General features: G+C 36.7%; 1 protein-coding gene across 5 annotated transcripts in view; it reads left to right on the top strand.

Annotated features, from left to right (window-relative positions):
- LOC118273093 (leucine-rich repeat and calponin homology domain-containing protein) overlaps positions 1 to 15,288 on the top strand; it is a 58,668-nt gene that overhangs the window by 37,465 nt on the left and 5,915 nt on the right. For 2 of the 5 annotated variants that reach the window (XM_035589871.2, XM_035589868.2), the window contains exons 3-9: positions 5,133 to 5,365; positions 7,513 to 7,649; positions 8,600 to 8,861; positions 10,213 to 10,357; positions 11,717 to 11,791; positions 13,874 to 14,579; positions 14,950 to 15,105. In XM_035589871.2, the coding sequence (XP_035445764.2) occupies positions 5,133 to 5,365; positions 7,513 to 7,649; positions 8,600 to 8,861; positions 10,213 to 10,357; positions 11,717 to 11,791; positions 13,874 to 14,579; positions 14,950 to 15,105 (1,714 nt within the window). The remainder of the gene's footprint in view (positions 1 to 5,132; positions 5,366 to 7,512; positions 7,650 to 8,599; positions 8,862 to 10,212; positions 10,358 to 11,716; positions 11,792 to 13,873; positions 14,580 to 14,949; positions 15,106 to 15,288) is intronic. The other 3 variants (XM_035589872.2, XM_035589869.2, XM_035589870.2) reach the window with 2 other exon arrangements.

Here is a 15,288-nt window from a genome sequence, read left to right as displayed (position 1 = left end):
GGTCTATTTAGCACGAACATATCAGTAATGCGTATTTAATAACTCAGCTGCTGCAATTTGGCACGACAGCAAATTGCTGTTTGACACCAATATGTAGAGCCTAACCTTTTCTATTGTTCCATAAACATAAAAGATCAATATCATAATATCACGTGTTCGCTATACGCAACAGTATAATCACTCCGTATCACAAAGTATACCTTATTGCATCGAGATAAGAATTTACCGTATCGCATAGTGTACCGATCTGTAGACGAGGTGAATGACCGTAGATGTCATGGCCAAGACGAAGAGTGTCATATGGATAAGCGATGACTGACAGACAGACTGTTATCGTATCTACAAATAAATGCACCAGTTTTGATGAAGAAACACTATGCTCCTTTTATTTGATCACCTTAATTTGGTGAGTGTGGGCGCATGAAATGGAAGCCCAGCCTTTAAAGTAATTGAAGGTCTGGTTACAACGAAATTCAACCCTAATAACAATGACAAAAGGTTAAAAGAAAGATGGATGTATAATTCAATTTTCCTTTTTATTTCAAACGTAATTGAATACTCTCCTTAATTTATACGAACTCAAGTTTACTTTAACCAAAATTGTCCTAAGTCCTAAACCAACAATTGAGATCTATGCTTTAATAGTTGCTCCTCTTATAGCCAAAGGTTTCTTGAAATAACACACAGTCTTATTTTTCGTCGATGTCCGACAGAACTGGTTGGATCAAACCCCGTTTATTTTTGGCACAGGGCAGGTGGGATCCCAGCTGTCGACTGACATCATCCTATGCATATGCTTTAATCAGGAGCACCAAAAAACAGAAGGCTGTCAAGTAACTTAATAATAACTTACCTCTCACAATATTTTCTTAATTAGTTTGGATTTCGCTAACAAAACGTCTTAATTTACTTGCTAATTTAATGATCGCTCTTGTTCGTTTCATCATAGGTTATAAAACAATTTTGCTCTTAATTATAACAAATGTTCTGCTAATGCAATAAATGTGGTGAAGAAAAATTACGTAGCCGAGGGTAATACAGCGGATTTTTCCAAGAAATTAAGTTATTGGGTGTCATTTCTACAGTCTTTGAACTTGAAATTGATACAATGAACCAATAACTGTATGTCGTACGTAACTCGATCGACATTAGCTTCATAAACAGTTGGTACTCGGAACAACGAGGACACCCAACAAATAAGTCCAACGTTCAACTATTGTTGTTTCTATTCTATGAAATGCACAACTGTCACAACACCAGCACCCGACTCCATTGTTACACCATGGAACAGTTTTCTCTCTTATTTATAGCGCTGTATCCATGTTTACGGATGAAGGAAGTGATAAGAATCACTGAGTTTATGTTATTAGTGTATACTAGTGTTGTAAATGCTACAGATACTATTCACAATTTTGACAACAAGATAGTTATTACCTAATTCGTGTATCATTATGCTTATATCATAGCTATTGTATTCCCAACTGTTGATTTGACGGAATCAAAATGATCTACCTACATTGACGTAACTGCCAAAACACAGTCATAAAACCACCAGCAAAGCGTAACTCGCGCATTGTGATCGCGGTTCGTCGCACGCGCACACACCATAACGCTCGATCAACAAGCGTATGCGCATGACAGTACACACGTAGGTAGGCTTTCGAAAATGGGACGTCCGCGCCAAATGTGCAGTACAATAGCGAAACACTGGAAACGGCTACTAACCACTATTGTGCAACTCAATTGGGCAGATATGATATAACCAGTTTGTTTTTATCGTTTCCGATTTTTTGATTAGGATATTATTTAACTAGATGCATTTTTGTATAGCTGCTAGGAATTGACGCATGCAATATTCACGTAATTTTCATATAACACCTATATACGTTACGAGGACAGTCTCTAGTTGTAATGGCGTCGTAGAATAGTTTTTGTCGATGAGTTATTTCTGTCACCCCACACTGTACAAATCGATATGATATCAACCTTGAACCGCTGAAGCGGAACGTGCGAATTATTTGCACTAAATTGTTAGGGGAAGCCATGTGGGGCCGCTATGCCGCTTTCATATTGAGCGTGGGAGGTGGAACTCGGAAGTATAACGCATCATTTGTAAATAACACCTGTCTGTTCCTTATCGTTCTATTTCAATGAGGGGTAATTTGTAATACATACTACCATAGTACCATCTACTTAGTTGCTTCTAAGAAAATGCTGTCTGTCCAATATCCATTCCAAAATATAATATGCTTATTTTCACTTAGTGTTAAAGTGACCCAGATTCACACGCATTTTAGCACCGACTCAAACTAAGAATCCCCCTCAATGTCTAAATAATTAAGCCAGCAACAAGAGGCACCCCATTCCCTCGTGTGGGGCTCGTCCCTCGCAATAAACGGCTTCAGCAAATGTTATCATGGCGCCTCACTATATGACAGAGGTGTGTTTTAGGTGATGAGGAACACAATTAACCAACTTTGAATAGCTTTGCAATGTACAATGTTTGACAAATTAATTATGACGCGTTTCCAGGGAAAGTCTTGTGTGTTTCTGACGTATGTTCTTCGTTTTAAGCTTTAGTAGGTAATTATTTGTTAAAGTATTTTCTGTCGTATTTTATTTTAACTGGTCATAGTGTGTGTGTGACAGTCATGGAATGGTAGAAAAAATAGAAATTCTAGAGTAATCATTGCATTATTAAGAAATTATTCTAATTCAATAGTACTACAGTTTCTTTTTTATTTTGTATTCTAACGTGAACGTTCTAATAATGAGCGTTAACGTGTAAATGAATATAATTTTTTATTCAAGAATTAATTAGTCACGCTTCGTTAAGTAACCGCTTATTACGTTTTTGTACTTCACAAAAAGGCATAGTTTTGCAATCTTTGAACGCACGTGTACTCTCGGTACACTTGAATCTTCAGGGGCTTATGATTTAAGTGTAATAAACATATCAAACTAGTTAAACGTACCCAGACCTAGCTTAATGATGAAGAAACTACGTTTAGGGTCAGAATCTAAAGAATGACTTACCAGTCAACAGCTAAAAATCACACCGATCTAACAAGATATCGAAGTGCTAAACTGAGACCCATGACAGGATATTGTTACTGACACTAAATTACGAAGTCATCGAGAAAGCTTGTTTACATTGCATTCGTATGACAGTGCTCATATTCTTGCTTCTGGTGAAACTGTAGCGTTGCCTTCTATGGTGGTACGATAACGGTGTTATCTTGCTGACGGGACGATATTGAGAAATGTGGCACTTGGTTGTTATGTTTTGTGTGCAGTACCGAGATATAATACTGGCATTAGCTGAATAGTATGTCTTGTTTATATCCTAAATTCAGATTAAAGAATGGTGTGTCTTAGCAGGGTCTTCGTTTTTCTGGACGTATGTCTCCTTTCATAGATTCGTGCTCGATCTATGTTTATTATCAATACGTCTAGTATTATTGATTATTGATTACTCTCACAATGTCACAGATACATTATTAAAAAACCTAATTTAAATAACATAACTTTTACTAGTATAGAGTATAAAATAAAAATCCCTTCTGTGATAAAGTTATTCATATCCATGTTTGTATTTTCCAAGTATAATCCGGAGACAAGGCAGAAAAAGAAACAAACGATAATACATGAAAGTCATAACAGGAGTCTTTCAAAGGAACTGTTGTATCTTTATGCTACCTACTGCCAGTAAAAGTAATACTCCATTCTATCCTCGGTTCGTTGATCCCATTCCACGTGCCTGCCCGTATATTTATTGGATTGTTTACGTCATCCCATACAATAATCGCTTTACCAACACACATATAGGCCATTCCCATTGTGACGAGATGCTATAAAACTTTCCAAGTTAATATCCAACTATCTATTAAGTATAGCTAATTATGTCCCTTGCACAGTACGTTGACCTCGCATCTATTTATCGATTCCTAGTCTTGCAGAATTGAATCCTGTTTCAACCATGTCTAAACGTCTAGACGGTGAAAAAATATATAAGAGGTAGTCTAGGTGCAATGTTAAGTACCTCAGTGTGGTTGTCTGTCTGTGTTTTGGTTATAACAGGGTTTGTTTTGGTTCTGTCTCTTTCTAGCGCATCTGTTTTGGTTGGCTTTTCGAGATTGGGAACTTATCGTTAAATAATGGTATTAGTTTCATGTTGTTAGATTTTGGCTTGTTAGTTAGAGGCAAGGCAACGGTTGGCGTTTCAGGTGAATGAATTTGTTACGTTTCAAGTTTATTTATTTAGATACTCTCCGATTTGTTGGAGTCGTATCGTTACTCCGTAAGTTTAAAGCTTATTAACGACATAAATGGTTGTTGAAATGTGTCGTAAAATGTCTACGATGAACTATTCCCAAGCCCGTATTTATCATTCATAAATAATCATAATCCATTAGGATAACACATAACTTAAACATTGTTTTGACTTCTGTCCGCGAATATCTCTTGAATCAATGTTATTTACGGCTTTATTTCCTTGTGGAAATAACTCTGTAGGTGGTCTTAAAATATAATCATCACGTTTACCAACACAATCTAATCTTAAAATTATCACAGTAACCGCACACGTAGTTATAAAATAAAGATGAGATGTGTTAAACCTTCTTATTCCCACAACTTTTGAAGCAGGAAGTGTTTTTAAGAACTTTACACCAATGTTTACTAGTTTTCTTGGCACGAACTTCGAAACTATTAGGTTAGGTGACGACTGATTTATGTTTGAACCGCTCTGATTACATACAATCCCATTCTGAAGTCGGTTCTGATGGGGTAAAAATATCCGTTTAGTGATGTATCGATTGGATGCATTTGTTTATGTTCGCGTTCATTGACTTTAAAGATGAGTTTCTTAAGGAGATGGTACTGTTACTACCTAAAGGAAGAAGGTGATAGACATAAAACACGGAATGGAAACTGAATGTGGGTAATTTATAGAACGGAATGTTTTTGGTCATTACATTTATTAGTTAAAACTACTTAACAAACAGTATTAGCATCTGCCATGTTTCGAAACTACGCCTTTCGTATTTAAGAGAGAACCAAACGCGTTAACCTCTAATTAAAAATGATGATCATCTAATCAACTTATTAACAACTTGTTCTCTTGTCCACAGTTCAAACCAGCTCACAGAATTACCACGTGAAGTATGCCAGATGCCACTTCAAGTGCTTTTAGTACCCGACAATATGCTAAGTACTTTACCGAAGGAGATTGGCAAGATGACCTCGCTGGCTGAGCTAGACGCCTCGAACAACAGGCTCACGCAGGTCCCCATGACACTTGGGGATTGCGCTGGTCTGCGGGCACTCGACCTTAGCAATAATCAGCTGGGACTACTGCCGTTACGTGAGTTCAAATATACATTACATCATTTTATTTCTCGAAAGGATGAGGATCTAATTGCAACACAGTCTTTGGCAGTTAAACATAAGTCTTGTGCACCTAATAGGGGTCAAGCCTTTTGCTAATAATAACGTTCTGTTTATGTACATATGTTTCTAACATCTCATCTCAATATTTGGACTTCAAAAGGATTGGCATCTTTGAGTTCCATTCAGACAGCACTCTTTTGTGATTCAAGTTACATTTAAAATGCGACAAAGTGTTCATGAAACCGTATATGCAAATCTAAAAATAATTTAATTTAAGGAGTTGTGTCATTTTATCATTTAAACAATGCTAATGCGCTTTACGTGCATGTCGTATATGCGTATGGCTTGGCACTATATCGAGATTTAATGATCGATTTATTCATTGATTGATTTAATCATTAGTTATCGATTACTCATTGTGCGCTATATTTAAATATTTATTAAGATGAATGAACAATAAAATTTATTCTCGATTCATCTTATGATTTAGTTATGGCCAGTCTTAATAAGTTATCTGTTTGTAGATTTGGCCATAACTAGATGTAGATATCTGTATATAGTGTGTCTAATAGCCGATTACTTGGTAAATGCATTATTCACAATATGATACCAATGCTAGTTACTTTATATTCGTAAGACTACAGTTACATACTATTTGTATAAAACAAGTCATTTGTAACGATAATATTATTACAATTATTACATGCATTGAAGGCAACGTACCGTAATATCGATAAGACGCGAGTATGGTGAAAACATCGGTGGCCTAGTTATAATAGTGTTAGTACTGGGTTTGGTATCGCCAATTGCAACTGAGGAGGAAAATAACACATTTACGCATTACATACCTCTTTGAATACATTTTATTGTCTTTGCAAATAGACTATTGTTTCGGTTCAATGAAATATTTTATTACAATTTCATTATAATTATATGTATCTGTGTTCAGTACCATTTTGGCTCGTTCGATGATTGGGCTTACCAAATTAATGTCTTTAGTAGATGAGTATACCTACATTTGTTTAGTGAAAACGTTTTGAACTAACGTAGTGATTTGTAAATAAATAGATATGTAATATTTTACAATAAGCTTAGCTATACTATCTTCAGTCTTTATCTTTGTATTAAATTGTATTGCTGAATAAATATAAATTCTCGCAAAACGTAACAAACTACGGTGTAGCATTCAACAGTTTGTGTATTTATCTGTGTAAACTAAAGTGGGTACTAAGTGGTCAAATTCATTTTGATGCGTAAACCATGACGTTTGGGAAGCTCCTTTGATCTTACACTGTTTGAATGCTATTTAAGGAGTGCAATCTTGTTACTGTTGCAAGTACAAGTTATACTATAAATAGACAGCGAGAGGCGTATTTATTATTTATTTTACGAATCTAATCAAGGACTACTCTTTGCCTTTAACTATATCATCAGCATATTTCCCCTGGTGACTTCCAGATCGGCTGGACTATAACATCCTTTGATAATAACGGAAAATAAAATATAAATACTTATGTTCACATCACTACAAGGTACTACCTTGACACGGTGTTTATTCTGCAAGTGTATCCTGACAAATAATAATTAAAAGGACACCCTCCACCACTAAAACAACATTACTCGTAATAAACATGCTTTTGCACTCAGGTGTCCCTTTTTGAATGAGGTAATTTAATGTAGTCCTAGGATTGAAAATAATATAACATACCTACTTGAAAATTACGATACTGACCTGTGTCACGAAGTATCAAGTACACGATGTCCTTTTCTTCTAAAATCTGCTATAATTTTAACCTCAGGGTTACATTTGTTTACTACAAGGTACATGTTACGTTTCAAAACAACCCATTGAATTTATGCTTCATTCATCATAGTCGTCTGACGATCCACGATCAGCAGTTGACGTACGTAAAAAATACTATTTTGGACAAAGGTATATCCAATAGTACGTTACTGAGCTCGACTTCCATCAAACACGCATTCAAAGCGCATTGTTAAGCCGTCAGAAAACTGTTGAAGGCAAATCCTCCACTAATGTAGGTTATAGGTGACCTACGTGGCAGTTAACACATTAAATTTTACGTTATTAATTTTCTACTAACTGTTTATCCCATATTTCAGAGATCACATACCTCAGGCTGGAACACCTGGACGTGAGCTGCAACTGCATATCTTCACTGCCACTGGAACTCCGAAACATGAACACAATCATTACGCTTAACCTGGACAACAATCCCCTTGTTTCCCCACCTACTACAGTAAGTTATTTTTTGTTTATTTCTTCTTATATCTTACTGGTATAGTGATCGCAATTAAGATTTCTGAATACGGGCGTGGATTGTTATTTGACTGTGAGATGGAGTGTGATTTTACTGAGGATGTGTGGCTCAATTCGGGCTTTCTTTATTCTCTGAACAGAATTGATAAGACGAGGAGATAAACTGCTCCACTTTGGTTTTATAAAACGAAATGTGTTGCTTAAAATATTCTGTGATTTGACCAAATTAAAATGCAACTTTTGTAGGCGTTTTTCAAACCTGACCCCATTATATCACAACGTATTTTCTACAAAGTACTGAAACTGCATTCCTATGCAGTTTAAAAGGCAATAAAACACCTCAGTGCAGCGCAACGCCATAAATTTTCAGTTCATTGCTTTGAAACTAGTTCGACAACACTTTCCCCCGGGTTTTACGACTGCCATGCTAACTTGCCGATACGTTGTGTTTTCTTTAACTGACAGTGTGAAAGAATACTTTAAAGTAAACAAATAAACATTATAGTAGCAACCACACATGGTTATATTTAGCAAAACCGCCGTGATAAGTAGAGTACCAATCAAGGTTTTCCTCATTCATTGGTTTTAAAACCCTTTATTCCTTTTAAAGTACTTTCGGACTCGGGAATTCACAGACATTCCGACGGAATAATATACTTTCGATTTACATTTGAAATATAAAATAAATGTTATGCAATAATTAGAAACAGACACTTTTATAGAGTCCAAAAGCAACAAAAATTAATAATTGTGTTCGGTTTACTCATGTAACAGTTTGATGAAGAACTCTACTAGTTTCAAGTCACGTTAGGGGCTCATATTCATGAGCAGCATTGCGAGCAAAGGACGTTGCGTAGCCAATAACTTCTAAAATCTCTCACGTATCTTAAAATGCAAAATACAAAACTAATACTTTATTCCTATTTATAGATATGCATGCGCGGGCGTGTGCATATATTCAAGTACCTAGAAAATATGGCGAATAAAGACTCGTTGCCGGCACATAGACGAGTGGACGAAACACGACGGTCAGCTAAACACAGTTCTTACATCAATAACTCCCCAAACCAAAGTACGACGCATCAGATCACCTCGGGCAACGCTACCATAGACTGCTTGAGGCATAAACCGAGACATGTCGTCGATAGTGGATACAGCACCGATGGAGTCGACAAACGATGGTCTAATGATGGTAAGTGTTACACTTAGCGATTCCTAATACTCTTATTTGTTTTGGTAGATTATTATGAAGACTGGGTTATGAAAGAGAAGACTGAAAAACATTACCACTTATGTAATTCTTGACTAAGAATAAGGTAAAAAGAATAGAAGACGAAGCACCTTGAGGAGATTATTAAAGTCTGAGTATCAACTCCCAAGTTTTTAACAAGTAGGTACGTTTTATATTTTGCCAACCTACACGAAAATGTGAAGTAGTATCAAAAGTGTCCTTAAGACACAAAATTCCTTAGTACTCATATTTTTATTAGGGAAAGAATTTCATTCAAGTCCTCATGTTCGGTATACTCACTATTCAAGTATACACCGTTAACGAGCCATTCACGTTGTCAAGCGTCCTTAATAACAGCCAACATTCAAAAATGGCTGCCGCCCATAAAAAACGAATGACATTTAAACGCTACGGAAATAGGAACGACCTAAAATTAACTCTTTATCCCTTATAGGGGACTTTTTATATATTTTTTGAAACTTTGTTGACGCTTACGTGGTGGGGTTTTTTTTGTTACTGAATAGATTGTGACCTGGAAAAGTGCAGTTTAGTCATGTGCAATTTGCATACAGATAGCTGTTTGAATTTAGACGATTGTTTTTGCAGTAGATTGCGCTGTAAAAGGAGTAGTGATGTAGTAACTTTAGTCTTTTCAAATCGACTTATACTACCTTGTATATCCATTTCATGTAGTCTTTAAATCGTTTTGGACTTAAGTTAGGACATAGGGAAGAAATCGAAAATAGTCTAGGAACAAAAATGTTCGACAACATGTGACATTCGCTGCATTGCAGTTTCCATTGTGCACCGCATTGCAGTCCACATTACCTTGGACCTGGTTAGTTAGATAACGGTTCAGTATTTTATTTTAAATCAGGTACAAGAGATATTTAAGTTTGGTTAGTTTTATCGAATCTTTTTTATGGTAAAGGTTGACTACATGCTGTCGTAACAAAAGGGTTTATTGATATTAATTTAGGATATCTTGTCAGATTAGCTACTTTTATGAACTGTTTATTATACAGCAAGATATTTACAAATAAACAATTTTGCTTTCGGTTGTTGAGTCCCACAAATATTATAAAACTCCAGTAAGTTTTATGAACATTATAATTTTATTAATTATTATGTTATCGGCTTACTCACGTATTGATTTGACGAGGAACTCGACTAGTTTCAAGCCATGCTAGAGGCTCATATTCATGAGCAGCATTCCGCGACACACGACGCGGCGATTGTCGCGCTGCTACTGGCGATTCGAGGATCGCGCCATTATTATAATTTTATTTTAATACCTACTGTTTCTCCATAGGTGGCGGCGAGGCCGGTGGAGGGGGTGGCAGTGGACGATCAACTCCTAGCACACCATCCACATTGTCACCAGGCGCAGCCCTGTCCAGGGCACAGTCACTATCCAGTGAGACACCCCTAGCACCGCTCACCCCTTTACTCTCCGGGTAAGTTTTAAGTGGAAATAATTTTTTATCTTTTTTTGATATGGTATGGTGGGTGTCAAATACTTTGTGTCACTCTGAAGCAAATACATCAATTATGAATGATGTATAAAGTTTCTGATAGGCCCCGGACTCACTCGTTCGTTGCGTTGAATCGTCGCAGCGTTGTTTTTTGTTTTCTATATATTGACACACCCCATTTGTCCCTTGCGTTGTCACAACGCGACGCAGCTCAACGTACAAGTGGGACCGGTGCCTCACACATTAGTCATGGTAATACAGGCCTTAAATATAATCTCTCTAAGCTTATCTAAAGCGTATCTTTCTCTCAAGATAAAGAGTGATAACAGGGTATTTGACACCTATTGTTATTTTTGGGTGGTACATTAGTTCAACTAGAAATTAACTTTTTTATGAATTGGTTGTGAATTTAATTACAATAAATAATTAAACCTACCTAGTAGCAAAAAGTTTTAGGCGTTTGTTGTAAATGCCAATGGCAAAAGCGTTCAAAATAATTCGTAATATTCAATTATAGAGATTCATTGGCATTTATGACACATCGAACTAGATTTTAAAGGATTTTGTGTGTGTAATAGAATTTTTTAATAAGAGTTAACTTAAAGAAATCTACATAAATTGGAAGTGAACTAAGCAGACTTAAAAAGTGAAGAAATATTTACCATAGTCTGTCTAGTTTGCCTTCATTATTTGTAGAAAACAATTCGAGAGCTTCAAATTATTCTGGGTGGTTAATTTATATTTTTCTATATGTAGATTTATATAGCTGCTTATATCTTTATTTTTATTTTTTTCGCATTGGCCGAAACAGAGGTAATATAAAATTTGAAACTTATTTTCTGTAATTTCACAGCCATTATATCACCCTCCCCTCTGTCTCATGTTTCCGCAACGATATCAAAGTATGCTGTTCAAAATATATTGTGTTTCAGTCATTTCAATATTCGTGAAAAAATTCGCAATACGATAAGACGAATGTCTCATTGTTTATGTTTGAGATACGTCATCTTTTCATAACTACTTAGAATCAGACGAAGAGAGCTATTATAAAGTTTACTAGTTGCTTTGAAAATAAACAAATAAAGGACACTGAAAAAAATAGTCACAGTCCGTATAACGACTTTGGGCAACCTATTTCGACAAGTGATAAAATTAAAATAGTTTGTTAAATAAACCAGATGATCGATTGTAATCTTCCTAAGACACTAGCGCCTTCAATCAATATCAGCTAAAAAATAACCACTAAATATGAAAGAAGCACATTTATTTTCGAACAGCATAGCACACAGATATCGTTGCAGCTCCGCCTTTTTTTATTAACCCCGGTGTTGTCCCTTTCAGCGTCCGTATTTCACCCGATGGGAACATGTCGAATGGCGACGATAAGAGTAAATTAGCCCATCAACAAACCTACAGGTACATTGTCATATATGCACAACATTCACTAACATACGCACTTGGAATTTATATAATTATTAATTTGGTTTATTTAATTAACAAGGTTTGATGTGATTATGATATAGATTTCGTTTGTGTGTTGTTATAAAAAGTTTATTTTAATAATTTCATTATGTTTATCTTTTTAACCGACTCCAAATAAGGAGGAGGTTCTCATTTCTTCTTTATTTTTTCACTAATTAGTTTGGGAAACTTTTATCTGTAATGTTAACACATGGATTAAAAGTAAACAAACCAATGGCAACGCATAAATCTTTTTATAACAACAACACACTAGTCTGTGGTATTAGCGATGAGTCGTGCATGTTATTATTAATTAATCATCCTCCTAAATACCATAGTTTATGTCATACAGCGTGATGATGAATTAATTACATTATAGGTATAAATAAACTAACAGCATGTGTCAATATTGGCATTATAAACACAATGTTGCGTTTACGATAGAAGAGTTACACTGCACCACAGGATAAGACTTAAACCGGTACTTCGTCAACGTCACGCCATTTACCCTCGAAGGGTTAGGCAGAGATGTACATTACGGCACGTAATGCCGCTATGCAATGTACACCCACTTTTCACCATTTGTGTTATAAGTTCCATGTAATAGGGAGTGAGTTTATTGCCATATACTGGGCACAATTCCAGATTCTTGTACGTGCTACTATTGAGAAATTTTCGAAAACCTGAAAAAAACCCAGCAATACTCTGTTCGACCCGCGAATCGAACCTGAGACCCCTTTAGTCCGGCAGTCACACTTGCAACCACTCGACCAATGAAGCAGTCGAGTGTGCATTACAGTGCACATGGTCAAGTATAGGGTTAATCCGGTACTTCGTCAACGTCACGTATCCCTATCCCGAAGGGGTAGGCAGAGATGTACATTACGGCACGTACTTAATGCCGCTATAAAATGTACACCCATTTAAGGTTAAAATTTATCAACACATAAAACCAACTTCCAGACACTAAAAGCTAACATTAGTCGCACTTGCAAACACTCGACCAACGAAGTAGTCGAAGTCGACCAAAACAGCTATTTAAGATTAAAATTTATCAACACATAAAACCAACTTACACACATTAAAAGCTAACATTAACTCGAAAAACGTAGGAACATTAAAATTGTAAAGACGAGCACACATTTTTCAGCAGCCACGCGCAATAATTACAGAACAAAATAGTAGCTCATAAATCTTCTCTACCGCCTTGACCCGAACATCGGCACATTTAATCCAGTGAAACAACACAGAACACACCTACTTTTCCAAGTTCCGACTGTCTACTGCCAAAATATCTGCATTGCACCGGCAACGGAACTATCAATCAATCTATTTTAGTCCCAGGTGGCGAAATTTTACGTATTGTCTACTTTTTCTTTTTTGTTTCGGTGTTTCTATTCAAATTGGTTTAGAAAGCGGTATTTATTTAGGGGTATTTAGGTAAGGACACGTGACAAATAACTAGCTTTCCGCCGTACAAAAAGTCACTCTATACATGTAGGTACACTAAAATACTACTCACAAAACATTTTATCAAATAGTGAAAATTTTATAAAAATCAGTTCAGTATTTTTTGAGATTATCTCAAACAGATGGGGAGATATTTACGACTGGAGAATATCTTTTATAAATACGTATACCTAAAGGATATTTATCGTTATACATTGTATCTACACGAAAGTGACAAAAGAGATACTTATGTTCAAATTAAAATTCATAAGTCTTTCAGCATTAGTTCGTTAGTAGAATGTGTCATATTACTAATAGCATGCACGGCATCGTTTGTCTGTACACACGCTAATTGGCGGCTCCCGAACTTCCGTGGGTGCACTACTAACAAATAGTTCACACTCGACGTCCGTTAATTAATGCTTTTCTAATCGTTGTTTTATATTTCCTAGTTTTTGAAGTGTATTTGAAATTTTAATGTTACTAAATTATTGTGAAAACTAACAGCTATAGAAACGAAATCTGTATTCACATCTAACACATGTAATTTTAACGACAGAAATCTTATTATGTATCTGAAACTTCCAGACAATACAAAGAAGCCTTAAGACAGCAGCGTCAGCAAGACATCTACCGCCCTCGCACGGACCAGCCGTCTCCCGAGCTGGACTCGTCCCCGCACTCCCAAAACCAGAGCCCCATCCACCAGAAATCCTCCCACTCCCCAGTCAACGGATACAGCAGTAATGTATCACCTAGTCTATACAAAACCGCCTCTTCCAATAGTAGTCTATCCAATACCTCATCCCCAAACCTATCCCAAGTGCCAAATTCCCCTCTCCTTCACTCAACCCCCAGAAGATACCAAAATCAGTCGACAAATGGAAACGGTGTTGTTGAGAAACAAGAAGAGAACAAAAGGCCCGTGCAAAAAGTAGTGCCATCGAGAAATGTCAATAGTAAGGTATACTCGACTGTTAATGGGAACGTGGAGTATAATGGACGCGTTAATGGTCAATCGGATACGTATATTAAACCTACGTCCCCATCAAAATCTCCCACGAATACGATTGGGTACAATAGTCTAGGTAAGTCGAGTATACCGCGGCAAGTGAACGGGGACAGTACTAAGGTGCTGACGACTAGTGTGTCGTATTTAAAAGGTGCTGCGCCAAAGCCCCCCGGCAAGATGGCGTGGAATAAGGACGCTCCGGTGGACAAACTCAGCTTTACCATGAAGAGGGAATTCGATAAGCAGAAGGAAGAGCTGGATCTGTTGACGCAGTTACGATCGGTGAGTTAAATTGACTTGTAACTAAAATAAGACTCTATACGAAATACGTTTCGAAAGCAATACTCATATTTAAAGACTAGCGACCCGCCCCAGCTTCGCGTGGGTGCAATGGTCATATATTATGCACGTATTATATATAAAAACCTTCCTCTTGAATCACTCAATCTATCGAAAACTGCATCAAAATCCGTTGCGTAAGGATGTAAGGGTACAAGAGACATAGGGACAGAGAAAGCGACTTTGTTTTACACTATTTAGTGATGATATGGCAGAAACTAATTCTTCCTTTGATGGAAGACATTGTTATTATTTGTTATTCTCTAAAATAAACTTACCTAATTATAATTATCTGTTTTTACTCCATCTCCAGATAATCGAGTCCCGCCTGAAGATGTCGCTACCGGAGCAGTTGGCGCCGGTCCTGAGTGACGGAGTAGTGTTGTGCCACCTCGCCAACCACGTGCGGCCGCGCTCCGTCGCGTCCGTACACGTACCCTCGCCCGCACAGGTACATCACTATGACAGGGTAAAACTTTAACAGTCTATTTGGATGAAATATTGTTGTATTGAAACTGATAACGCCATGAATAAAACCAGTAACTAAAAGACCAAAGGAATCCCCGTGTCATCTTCCAAGCGGAGAGACGTTACGGCAAATCTCTCAAGTTGAAAGTATTTCGACTGATGTCGTATTTGTGATTACATGAGA

The sequence above is a fragment of the Spodoptera frugiperda genome, chromosome 1, assembly GCF_023101765.2.
Source record: "Spodoptera frugiperda isolate SF20-4 chromosome 1, AGI-APGP_CSIRO_Sfru_2.0, whole genome shotgun sequence".
NCBI lineage: Eukaryota > Metazoa > Arthropoda > Insecta > Lepidoptera > Noctuidae > Spodoptera > Spodoptera frugiperda.
The sequence above is the reverse complement of the archived record's forward strand: the minus strand, read 5'-3'. Positions and strand labels throughout refer to the sequence as shown.